The sequence below is a fragment of the Marmota marmota genome, unplaced genomic scaffold (genome assembly GCF_001458135.2).
Source record: "Marmota marmota marmota unplaced genomic scaffold, marMar, whole genome shotgun sequence".
Classification (NCBI taxonomy): Eukaryota; Metazoa; Chordata; class Mammalia; order Rodentia; family Sciuridae; genus Marmota; species Marmota marmota.
Window position 1 is genome coordinate 40160748 of NW_026000037.1, and position 12282 is coordinate 40173029.

At 38.4% G+C, this 12282-nt stretch overlaps 1 protein-coding gene across 1 annotated transcript in view; it reads right to left on the reverse strand.

Annotated features, from left to right (window-relative positions):
• Neb (nebulin) overlaps window positions 1-12282 on the reverse strand; it is a 200620-nt gene that overhangs the window by 44163 nt on the left and 144175 nt on the right. The window contains exons 112-122 of the mRNA XM_048812256.1: window positions 12159-12263; window positions 11963-12067; window positions 10942-11040; window positions 10495-10605; window positions 6387-6491; window positions 5613-5717; window positions 5181-5285; window positions 3345-3449; window positions 3081-3185; window positions 2336-2440; window positions 1447-1551 (exon numbers count right to left, since the gene is read on the reverse strand). Of these exons, the coding sequence (XP_048668213.1) occupies window positions 1447-1551; window positions 2336-2440; window positions 3081-3185; window positions 3345-3449; window positions 5181-5285; window positions 5613-5717; window positions 6387-6491; window positions 10495-10605; window positions 10942-11040; window positions 11963-12067; window positions 12159-12263 (1155 nt within the window). The remainder of the gene's footprint in view (window positions 1-1446; window positions 1552-2335; window positions 2441-3080; window positions 3186-3344; window positions 3450-5180; window positions 5286-5612; window positions 5718-6386; window positions 6492-10494; window positions 10606-10941; window positions 11041-11962; window positions 12068-12158; window positions 12264-12282) is intronic.

Genomic DNA, 12282 nt, shown 5'->3' on the forward strand with positions numbered 1-12282 from the left:
TTCCCAAAGCACCCAGAACAGTAAAAATGGGGATGGGTATGGAGAGAAGAGAGACAGTAAAGAGCGATTGTCTGGGGATAGCTGGGGCCTGGATAGATCAGATTAATGAAGCTGGAATTGAAGTTTCTTATCTACCTTTTCATATGATGTCATTAGCAATGTTAGGCTTTATGGCATCTTATATTGTATTTAATATAATAAATAATAAATAAATAATAATATTAAGGGACTAGGGTTGGGGGTGTAATTCAGTGGTACAGCACTTGCTTATCAGGCACTAAGCCCTGGCCTCTATACCCAGAACCACAAAAAATGAAGTTGCATATGATTTCAATGTGGCTACTGAGGCCTAACTAGCCCAGCCCAAGGGTCTTTAAAATATAAAATAAAATACTGATAAGCTATGGATTTACCATCTAAGGCTGTGAACTCAAAAGCATAACTAATGCTAAAACATTTATGGAAAAATTGTCATAGTCTTCGAACACAAGTTAATTTATTTGATTATAAAAAAGACCTAGAAATCCTTTGCAAAATAGAAAAATAGAAACAAAATATATCAAGACTGCACTGCTAGGAAGCTACTGATAGTAGTTCTTCAGGGTTGTCCAGCCTGGAAATGTCTACTGAAAATGAACTAAATCAAATTAAAAAATAAACATGAACAACATAAAGTCATGAATAAATATATTATTTGCTATGTTTTCATTATTAAATATATTTTACTACATTTCTAGCATTATTTTTAACTTATATATAAGTTTGTGGAAAACCTAAAAATACAGTTAACTACAATTTTAATTATAAAACCATCCAGACATAAATAAATTCATATCTTGCTTTTTTCAGCTTTCTTGAATTAAATTCAACTTAAAATTTAACTTAAATTCTCGCAGGATGGTTAACAGGAAAGACTGGGTAAAATACAAAGAAAATTTTTTGTGCAAATAGATTCTTCTGTGTACTAAGATACATGATAGTAACAACAGCAACATATTTGAATACATGAATCACAACTATCCCCTTGGAGTGGGTCTCCTGACCACTGCCAATTTGGTGTCTTTGTAGGGGACACTAAATTAACATTAAACTTATGGATCTCCCAACTTTACATAATATCATATTTAATGGAGTTAAGCTAATAGTCCACAAAGTCCTTGACCTGTGTCAGCACTCACAGAGCTGTGCCTCCCCATGATAGTGCATGCAGAGGGATAGGTGGCTGTAGGGTCCTCACTCCCCTCTGAATGGTCCCTTTGCTTTTCCTTATTCATGGTTTACATAGATCCCATGAGATGGTGACATTATACAGTCTTTCCAAATCTTTAGTTTGAATGAACACTTAGGATGACTGTCCTGTCTTTCTATATATTAGGTTTTCATCAAACAACTCTATAAACTTCTTCAGGGAACTAAATAGGTCTAATTGCATTAGTTCAAACATACCTCATTCATCAACTGAGTTGCATACTTGAAATGCTTGTTGATTGGAGAGTCAGCAACATACTTGAAATTTGACTTTGTCCTTTCAAATACCTCTTTGTATTTATACTAGAGGAAAAGAGCATGATTATTTGCTAGTGAATCTTCAGAATGAGGCATGCTATTTATCTTATCCTTGTGATGATTCATGTACAGAGCTAACAAGTATTCCTTAGGCCTTTACCCACTCCCAATAACAGTGATGGGTACACCTGCCTGGATGTTCTGAAAACTAACCCAAAAGACAGATTAGAAAACACTTTCTTTGAATGGATATCAAATGTTACACTCTGGGTAAAAGTCTAAATAAATTTTTTCTTTGTTCCTATATATTATTATTTTACATTAAATGCATTTTCATGTACACTTGATGGTCATTGAAATATCTACTGTCTGGTACTTATCAGAAAGAAAAAAATGGCTAACTCCTATTTTACAACTCAAAAGAAGACTCTTCAGCTGCTTTATTTTGTAAATAAGAAAATGAGGACATAAAAGACTTGACTTGCCTGGAGTCACACAATGTGGACCGAAACACCCCCACTGTACACCTGCTACCATATCTCTAGTACAGTGAATCATCCTGAGATGATAGGGAGGAGATTCTGGGAGGGTTGTGAAATGCTACACTGTGGTGACTTCTCATCAAATTCAGATAAATTCAAATAAAATATAGTCATTGAGGTAAAAATAAGTAAATTTCCGTGGGAGAGTGACAGTTCAGTATGTGTTGCAGTTACAGTGTCTAGAAGCAAGGACAGGGACAGACACAGGAAAGGCTATTTCCTCAGTGCTAATCTGCCTGTGAGTCCAGGTCTGCGTTGAATGCATGTGACCATTCTTGAGGATATACCTTGCTGTAGAGTTTCTTGTTCTGTTCAGCCAGAGTGAAGTCAGGGGTATCATAAGCATAGCAGCCAATGCCTTTAAGCCAGGTCAAATCTTCTTTATATTTTACCTGAGATGAGAACATCAGCATCAAAGATTTTTTAAGAACCTACTCCAAACAGCCATAGGTTAGGGTCTATACAAGTGGAACAAATACAAACTCTGATTCCTGAAGTATATGGAATAATAAAATAGTGAAGCTATTATTTAAAGAGGTTTCCAGTAATAATGATTTCTGCTTATTTTATGGTACATGGTTTACAGTATGTAAACATTTTCATTTTTATTACTTATTAAAATAATTCAAATTTAACAAGATATTTTCCTAGTGAGTATATCATTAGTTTGGTAGTTATATTTTCATATAGAGAGGTGAAATTTTTAATCTAAATGAGCATTGCTGTGTGTTTTAATGGCTCCATGAAGTTGTATCATCAGTGGATCAAACAGAGTATTTTCTAGATGAAGTACTGCACTTCCAGTCATGTAATATAATGTCAGACATTTAGAAGAAAAAAAATAGGTACAAATTTGAGCATATTTTTTCCTCTCACACACTGAAGTTTATTCATTTAGCAATTGAATTTTATAATTTAAACATCCATACACAAGATCTTAAAGCTAGGTGTGAGTCTTATCAGTTTTTCCACAGTGGCTGACATCATAACTCATATGAGAATATGAACTTGAAAGTAGATGTCAACACTCACATCACTGACTGCATCTGTGACTGCCCGATGGTGGAAATGTTCTGGGCGGTCAGGAATGGACCTCCAGATGCCCAACTGGCTCATGTAATTCTCTTTGTATTTCACCTGCCACAAAAAAACAAAGACAGCTATAAAGTCTTTCCCAAAATTAACGTACAAAGTCTCCTTTTCCCTGGAGTTTTACAAAAGGGAATTTTCTAAGAAAAGAAAAGAAAGTAATGGTGGGTTAGAGAGTCCAACGTAAGTAGAAATACAAGGACATACTTTACTGATGTCATCCGTGACTCTGCGATGATAAACGATGTCCAGAGCATCCTTCACAGTGTGATATTTCCCTTTGGTTTTTTGAAATGTTTCTTTGTAGCGTAGCTGGAAAGAAAACAAGCACATAGAGTATGAGAACCACTACACTGAATAATTGGGCTCTCTTAAGCTTGAACTCTTCTCTCTTAGGTTTTCTTGTGAACACATTTAGAAAAAAATTAAGAAGATCATTTTAGATCCTGGAAAAGAAGAAGACACTAAGAAAAACCAATGGAACCCAAACATAGTACAGCTTGATGCAAGAATAACATTTTCAACCTTGGTTTATTGGCCATGACAAATGCATGATTGTAATGTAGATTGTTAACAATAGGGGTATATGGGAATTCTCTGTATTATCTTTGCCACTTTTCGGTAACTCTAAGACTATTTAAAATCTTTTTGTAAATGTAAAATGAATAAATCAAACACTCATTTTGGAGGGAAAAAAGCGAACTGAGTTCAAGACATACTAACATACATGGAAAGAGGAGAAAGATTTAGCTTCTAATTCCTACTGTTAAAATGACTTCTGCACTAAGCAATATTAAAATTTTATTTTTACTTTTTTTTTTGGTATTGGCGATTGAACTCAAGGACACTTGACTGGTGACCCACATCCCCAGCCCTGTTTTGTATTTTATTTTAGAGACAGAGTCTCACTGAGTTGTTTAGCACCTTGCTTTTTGCTAAGGTTGGTTTTGAACGCATGATCCTTCTGCCTCAGCCTCCCAAGCTGCTGGGATTATAGGCATTCCCCACTCTTTATGCTTGTGATATTTCAAGAGAAAACAGCTCTGACTCAAACTTAAGACCATTAAAGAAGACAGCTGACTGTGGTGGTGCTTGCCTGTAATCCCAGCAACTCAGGAGACTAAAGCAGGAGGACCACAAGTTTGAGGCCAGCCTGAGCAACTTAGCAAGACCCTTTTTCAAAAAATTAAAAGGGCAGGGGATATAGCTCAGCAGTAAAGTGCTTCCTAGGTTCAATACTCAGTACTGGAAGAAAAAAAAAGAATATCATAGAAGATTCACCTCATCTACATAAGATGAGTGCTTCTTTGACTAATATGTTTTCAACCTCAAACAGTTCCTTTGTTTTTAGGTAGCTCTGAAAAAACACATATAAAAGATGACTCCTTTGCTAGCTAAGCAATAAAACTTCTTTTTCCATTTTCTAAAAAAAAAAAAAAAAAAGGCAGACTTGCCTTTAATCACATGCTACAAGAAATGAAAGTCTGTCTCTCCTAATTCCAACTCCTGAGTTGTATGTCATTCACATGATCTACATTTAGGCAATTAGGATAAGAAAGGGAACACATATTTCTTATAGCATGCTAGGAATATTATATACATGTTCTTGTGTAGCTTTACTTCTTTTTCACGATGCTCATCTTCATCTGACAGATAGGAAAAGAAATATTAAACAAATTATGGAGTCATAGAGCAAGCATATGACAGTGTCATGACTGAATCCATATTCAGCTCACTCTAAGACCATGATTTTATGGGTAAGTAAATTAGTTGTAAAGTATCCCTAGGAAATGCTGCAAAAGAGTTATACGAAAGGACCACACTTTTGCTCCTGAGAAAAGGGGCAATAGGCTTCTAGCATCTCTTAACACGATTCTCAGCTACGTTGCTTGGTTGATATTGGGTCAGTGTTTTTGTTTTGTTCCTGATCTGTGTTGTGGGCCTTGACTCTGAACTGTGGATGTGACTGAAGAGCTTATGTTCCTTGGTACTGCAACCTCAACTCTCCCTATCACACAGGAAAAAGAAGGGCAGGATACATACGTCACTGGCATTCCAGTAAGCCCTCTTGGCTCTGATGAGGATCGGTGTATCTGGCACCGGAGTGTACTTGTCCTTCATCTTTTCATATTGGATCTTGTACTTATTCTAAGGAAAAAAAATAGAAGAGAGAGACAAACTTGAGGTCAGGTGTTTTTACCCTACTCCAATTCATAACCAACTTACAGATCTAGCAGAGGGAGACAATGTATCACACTCTTTGAGAGAATAGCTTTGTTTTCTGTATTTTGATCATGTTGAGTACAACTTAGAATAATGAACTCTCTGAACAGAGGTTAACAGGTGGATGCTGGGGATGTAGCTCAGTGGTAGAGCCTGGTAGACACAAAACCTAGTTTCAATCCCCAGCGACACACACACACTGGGCAGGTGAAGGTTTTGTTTTCTTTAACTCAGTGCAAAATCCCAACTTACCTCACTGACCAAGTCCTTTACATCTTTAGCGTGCTTCAAGGCTGTGGTCTGGTTTCCAGCATGATGATGGGGTCTCTCTTTGGTGGCAAGTTCAACATAGAGATACTTTAAAATAAGAGAATAAGGTGAGATGTCACAAAGATGAAGCATTTAGTATTTATCCCTCTTCATTCATTTCTAACCCTTCAGTGGGAGGGGAAGGGAGTGCTTCTAGAATCTGTTGTCCTGGTTTGATTGCTTATTTGTGTTTTTGTTATAGGCATTTGTTAATTTTTCTCTGTGTCTCAAATTTGAAAACACATATATGTTCCGTTTGTCTACTATTCCTACTGCTGAGTATGGAAAAGCCAGGTGATCAGGAATGCTAGCAGAGCAGTGAGAGGATTCTGAGAGCGCTCTCAGCATACTTGCCCCTTAATTTTGCCTGAATGCATGAAATGTGGTTTCATTTATCTGTGGATAGCAAGTCCAATGGAATGATCCAATAACCATTTTCACAACTTGCAGTCACAGACCACTCATGAAGTGACTAAAGTTGCACAGCACTTAGAAAAGAAGGTGTGGCATCCTTGCTCCCGTGAAACCTAGCTGTAATTGTGACGGCCTGAAAGGTAGATGCTTCCTAAAGTGAAGTGCAGATGGGCACAAGACTGCAGCAAGAACAGGCAAGGCTAAGGGCCTGCCACTGGTTAGGAGAGGCCAGGCGCGCAGTCCCACCCCAGGCGATGCCACCCACATGGCAGGGTTTGAATAGTCATTTACAATTGGTGTTACCTGGCTCTGAAGCTTCTGCCCCCGCTTGGCTCTTAAAAGATCAGGAGTATCGGGAACTGAAGTGAAGACTGACTTCAGCTTCTTGCCTTTGGCTCTGTACACCAGCTGGACATAAAACACATCATGGCCGTCATCTCTGCTTCATTGACCTGATACGTTCTCTGCAGATCCCTTTATTGCTTGCTCATAGGAAAAGTAGACCCCTCCCACTGTAAAAGTTTTATTTTCTTCCTAATAAACCAATGACTTATTAGTACTTTCCTCCTGAGCCTGCCTTCCCTACTCTTTAGCAAAAGAAGAGACATTGCCCACCTACTTGTCCAAGTTTCAAGCGTCCCGCTCTGTTCTTAGTGCCATTCCCACTTGTTTCTTCTGGAACCCTTAACTGACAGCTACCTTTTGGTCCTCCTATCCTCAGCCCTTCCTGCTTTTTCAGCACTCTCCCTTCATCTGAAAACAGGTCCAAATCTCTCCCTCCATTAATATTTTTCCAACCTCTAGCTAGTGCTTCCCTCCTTCCTTTTTCAGCCGAATCACCTATTCTTTCACTTTTTGATTAATTTCTCAAGATCCTGGGCTACTACCCAACTGTACCAGTGAAGTCACTCTTGATAAGAGTACCAAATCTTTATTGTATTTGCTTCAATAAAATCTTCAGAGTTCTCTGTAGCAACAGACACTGTTATAATTCAATCCTAAAAACGGTCTTGTGTACCTCCCACTCCACCATTCTCTGCTTGGTGGCCTCCTCTCTCTCCAGGCCTCCCTCTATGGTCTGTTGTGAGCTAGAGTTAAGTGTTGGCTCCTTTTATCCTATCTATTCTCCTTGGGTGAGCTCATTTGTACCTCATTTGACCTCACTTTGAGATTGATGACTTCCAAATCTTTATATCCATTGTGTCTCCTGAACCCCAGACCCAACTTTCAACAACTTCCTAAATGTGATTTATCACATTTAATGTAGAATTCTTTATGTTACTCCCATCTCTACCTCACATCTGCTTCATGTCTTCTCTATTTTGCTAAATGACTCCTCGATCTCCCAGTCACCCAGAGAGAATCTGGGGAGTCATCCTAGACTCCTAATTCTCAACCCTTCCACTCCTGCCCACCAGCACTACCCTGTTTCAGCTTCTGTCCTGTTTGTTTTCTACACATCTTTAGGAGTCTCCTCAGCTGGGCTCCTTTACTGGACTGCTCCATGTGGCTCACCCATCTTTCGCAAGTCTGAGAGACAGATTTTTACAATACTCGAACTATCCTGCATAGAAATAATTCAATGATTTTTCATAAATCCCAAAGGTCACTAATACAATACCTTTAAGGCATTATGACCTGGCCTTTGGGATTTATGAAAAATCCTAGATGAGGTTTCTAGTCTCATCTCCCAAAATCCTTTTTCATAGTCCTCATGTGCTATTTTAAACTACCCAAGCTGTTAGAACTCATGGCTGCTTTCACATACTATCCTTCCTGCCTACAATGTTCTCCCTTTTATCTGCTGGAAAAACTAGAGTCCATGATCTTTTGACTAGTCCTGTAAAATGCCTTTTATCACACTGATGTCTATTTCTTCTCCCAGACCAGGAGCCCATGGGATGCAGTGGCTCAGCTGTATGATCTTTCGTCACCTAATTCCTAGACAAGAGGCCTGAAAATCAGTAGTCCCTTAATAAATGTGGAGGGAATTTAATAAGGCAAACTAGAAGGAACAAATGAATTCCAAATAAATTCTAATACAATATAAATACCAGTTGAAGAAATAAAATTAAAATTTTCTTGACATGTACATACATGTATATATATAATATCTAAATTATATAGAACTACACTTAATCTAAAATGTAGCTCATGTGTTTGGAGCTATTGTGGCGTCACTTTTGAAAAGAAATTAAATTAAAATTTAATTTCTTCCAGGTTCAGTCTGCCTCTGTCTCTGTCTCCCTCTTCTCCCAGGTACTCAACTTCTCTAGCTTAGGAAACTGAAATGCTGGCATTGTGACTCATATAAGGCCATACAGCTAATTGGAAGTAAACCTGGAACTAAAATTCAGTGTCCCATGCCATTTCTATAGTTCTCTTTCTGTTACATTTTTATTGTACTTAGGTGTGCGTTGTTCATGCTTCTGTTTCTTAGTATTACAAACGCTTTATGTCAAGAATCTACACAATGCAAAGACAATTTAAAAGTCGGTAAATTGAACTTCCTTTTTGACAAATTTTTTACCAAGTCAATATTTCTCAACTTTCCTGATACCAAAAACTCCCGAGGACTTTATTGTAGCCTTTACCCCCAGACTTCAGAGGATGGTCATTCTTATGGAGAGGCAAATATGGTAGAAACTACAGTACTGAAAAAGACCCTTTCTTCTTCCTCAAATGTTGATGCACAGTATACATAAAATCCCAACAGGAATTGAGAAGAAGGGAAACTCAAGTTTTGGATAATTCTGAACCCAGACGTTAAACCAATACCATTAAAACAAAACAAGTATTTATTTTGAAGCACTTTTAAATTACCGAAGCATTTTATTATTATTATTATTATTATTATTATTATTATTATTATTATTTGGTAGCTGAAGGAGAGATGTGATGAAGTGGTTTTCAACCCTGGGTAGATTTGAGGATCATCTTTGGGGCATCTAAAAAACATACAGATGGGCCAGGCGTGGTGATACACGCCTGTAATCCCAGTGGCTCAGGAGGATTGCAAATTCAAAGCCAGCCTCAGTGACTTAGCGAGGCCTTAAGCAACTCAATGAGACCATGTTTCTAAATAAAATATAAAAAGGGTTGTGGATGTGGCTCAGTGGCTTAGCAACTCTGGGTTCAATCCTCAGTACAAAAGAAAAAAAAATACTGATGCCCCAAATCATACTCTAGTGGAACTAGGGGTCAAGTCCATCCAAGGGTAGTTTAAAAACATCCCATTGGTATTCGGCTCCTAAACCAGGGAGAAGCACTTACTGGGATAAAAAGAATGTTAGCATTCTTGTCTGAGTGTGCGCACCAGTTGAAATAACAGAGAGAAGCTTTTAGGAAAGCAAATGGACTCAATTAGCATTTATAAAAGCTAAAGGATTAATCATCCTCTGACTCTGGCTCATAGAGTGTAAGGAGCTATACAACCCCTCCAGGGAGGGCAATATCTGTTGTGATAAGGCATCTGTAAGTCCAAGAGCATGAGATTTCTAGTCAGCAGCCATCAGAGTCATTGAGAATGATGAAGTGCTCTGACAGCCAGTGCTTGGCTCAGCTTGATGAAGCCTGCTAAACTGAGCCACAATATAGCCTGATGGTAGAAGAAGAATGCAAGTTGCTTATAAGAAGAGCAACAAAGAGCTATAGATGTAGCTTAGTGGTAGCTTGCATGAGACCCTGGGTTCAATCCCCAGTACCATTAAAACAAAACAAAACCAAAAAAGACCAAGCATTTACATTTGTGGAATGCTCTTAGTTTTGCAAAGCACATCCAATCTCTGGCCAACATAGATGTCTACTAACATGGCCAAGGCACTAAGGAGACACACTTGTAAATAAGATAGGAAGATGGGGTTGATACTTCAAGGAACCCACTGTCTAGGTGACAGGATCAAATCTGTATACAAATATTGCAACAGATCATGAGCCTCAATGCCAGATGGGCAGATGAAAATGAAACTAGTTTGGAATTTATTGAGTGGGCAGAAGAAAGGGAGCCATTGAAGACTATCCAAAGGTCACTTTCAGGATTGGGATCCTGATAGCAGGAGAGAAAAATCTGAAATAAGTTCAATTTGGAGACTACAACAATAGTGTATGACAGAAGGACTTTCTATAAAATCATGTAAAACCTCTCATCAGCTCAAGTCACAGGAAGGGTAAGTATTAATATTCTCACTTTACCAAAAGGGGAAAAGTAAGTAAATTGAGCCAAAGTGAGGTCAACTGACTTTCTTAGACATTGTGGCCACTCTGCAGTTAAGGGAAGAAGGGAAATGTTTTACATCTGCAGTTGCCTAAAGAGTGATTGCTAGAGAGAGGTACTAAGAACCTTCCTGAGTAGTGTTATTCATACTGGTCAATTTGGTCTACTTGGAGGCACAGGTAAAGCATCCTTACTTACCTCACTCAGATGGGTCTTCAGTTCCTGCACTTTTCTGTATTCTGGAGTGTCAAGTACCACTTTGTATTTGTCTCGCATCTTTCTTGCATTATCAGTGTACAGGTAATTAGACTAAAACAAAAACACAGCAGATATACAGGTTGATTAATCATTGAAGAGACTGTCATGCTATCTTTCACAGGGTTGGTATGTGCAAATGGTACAGGCCCTCTTGTCTTCTGGGTGTTTTATTAGGTAGAAACAAAAACAACTGTCATTTAAGATCATTACCTTTTATAGGAGGCACAAATCATCTTAAGTAAGTTATAACCTGTCCAAGTGGATTGATGGTAAATTTCTCTTTAAAAGTAGCTGCAGGCTAAGATTTGTTTTTCTTAGTCCTGGAGGCTGGTGATGGGCACTTGGCAGCTGTGCAGGAGTAGCTGTGTCATGAAAAAATGTACTCACCCAGAGCTTCCTCAGGTGTCGGGAGCGGACCATGTCAGGAGTGTCATACAGGAAGCAACCAAGTCCCCTTAAGATCTGCAAGTCTTCTTTGTACTTAATCTGTTGGGGCAAATACAAATAGATGTCTACTCATGAGCAAATGTAAATCAGGAACCAAAAAAGAGAGGGTAGCAGCACTTCTTTGTTGATATACAATAGCACTCCACCCCGCCCCATTCTTTGGTTTCTGTTATTTACTGTCCATCACAGTCTGAAAATATTAAATGGAAAATTCCAGAAATAAACAATTCATGAGTTTAAAATAATTATTATAGCATATTATTATTATTGTGCTGTTTTCTTAGTTATTATTCTTAACCTCTTACTGTGCCTAAGTTATAAATTAAGCTTTATTTTAACTATGTAGGTATAGGAAAAAACTGCATATATGGGGTTTGGTATTATCCACAGTTTTGGGCAACCACTTAGGGTCGTGGAAGGTACCCTCTGCGTATAAGAGGGGGCTACTATATTTTTCACTTTGGTTCAACATATTCATGCTATGCTCTTAGTTTGCTTGCACTTAAATAAATCACAAATCTCTAACCTTGAGCTAAGGAGAGAGCACTACTATTATTTTATTCTCATATGGATGGGAGAAAAGCACAGATTAAAAGGATTGATCTTTTCGAAGAAAGAAACAGGCAAGAATGTTTTTAAATGGCAATGCAAAGTTGCTAAAGAGGATGGGAACAGGATGAGTAGGAGAAGCTACTAAACATGACCTGGGATACAGAGCACCAAAGAGTGAGGAGTAAGGACCCAGTGTCTAATATATAATTGTGGTCATTGAGTGATAAAGAACAGTGGCAATTCTTTTACATCCCAGAGGTCCTCTTATTAGAGTTTGCATAGCTAGGAAACTGCAGAGTCCTGCTTCTGCACTGTGCCACCTCTAAGTTGTACCAGTAGTTTAGTAGTTCTTAATGGAAAAGGCTGAAAGCAAGGCTGCTTTCCAGAAAGAGCCCTACAGGATGCTTACATCACTGGTGATGTCTCCCACGTAGCGGCAGTGCAACACTTGGGGTGTGTACGGCAGGGAGATCATGTGGCCCTGCATCTTGAAGAAGTCTGATTTGTAGATCAACTAAGGGGGAAAAAGACACGCACATTAAAGGTATGGTCCACTTTCACCCCTGGGGTCCACAGACTGTTCTCTCTATTAAGAAAATACTCACCTCACTGACAGCTTCTTGTGTCTTCTTGACTTGGCGGATTTCAGGTGTGTCAGGAGTTGTGTGAATCTTGTCTTTCAGTTTATGGTACAATTGTCGATATAGTCTCTACATTGGGGAAATAAAA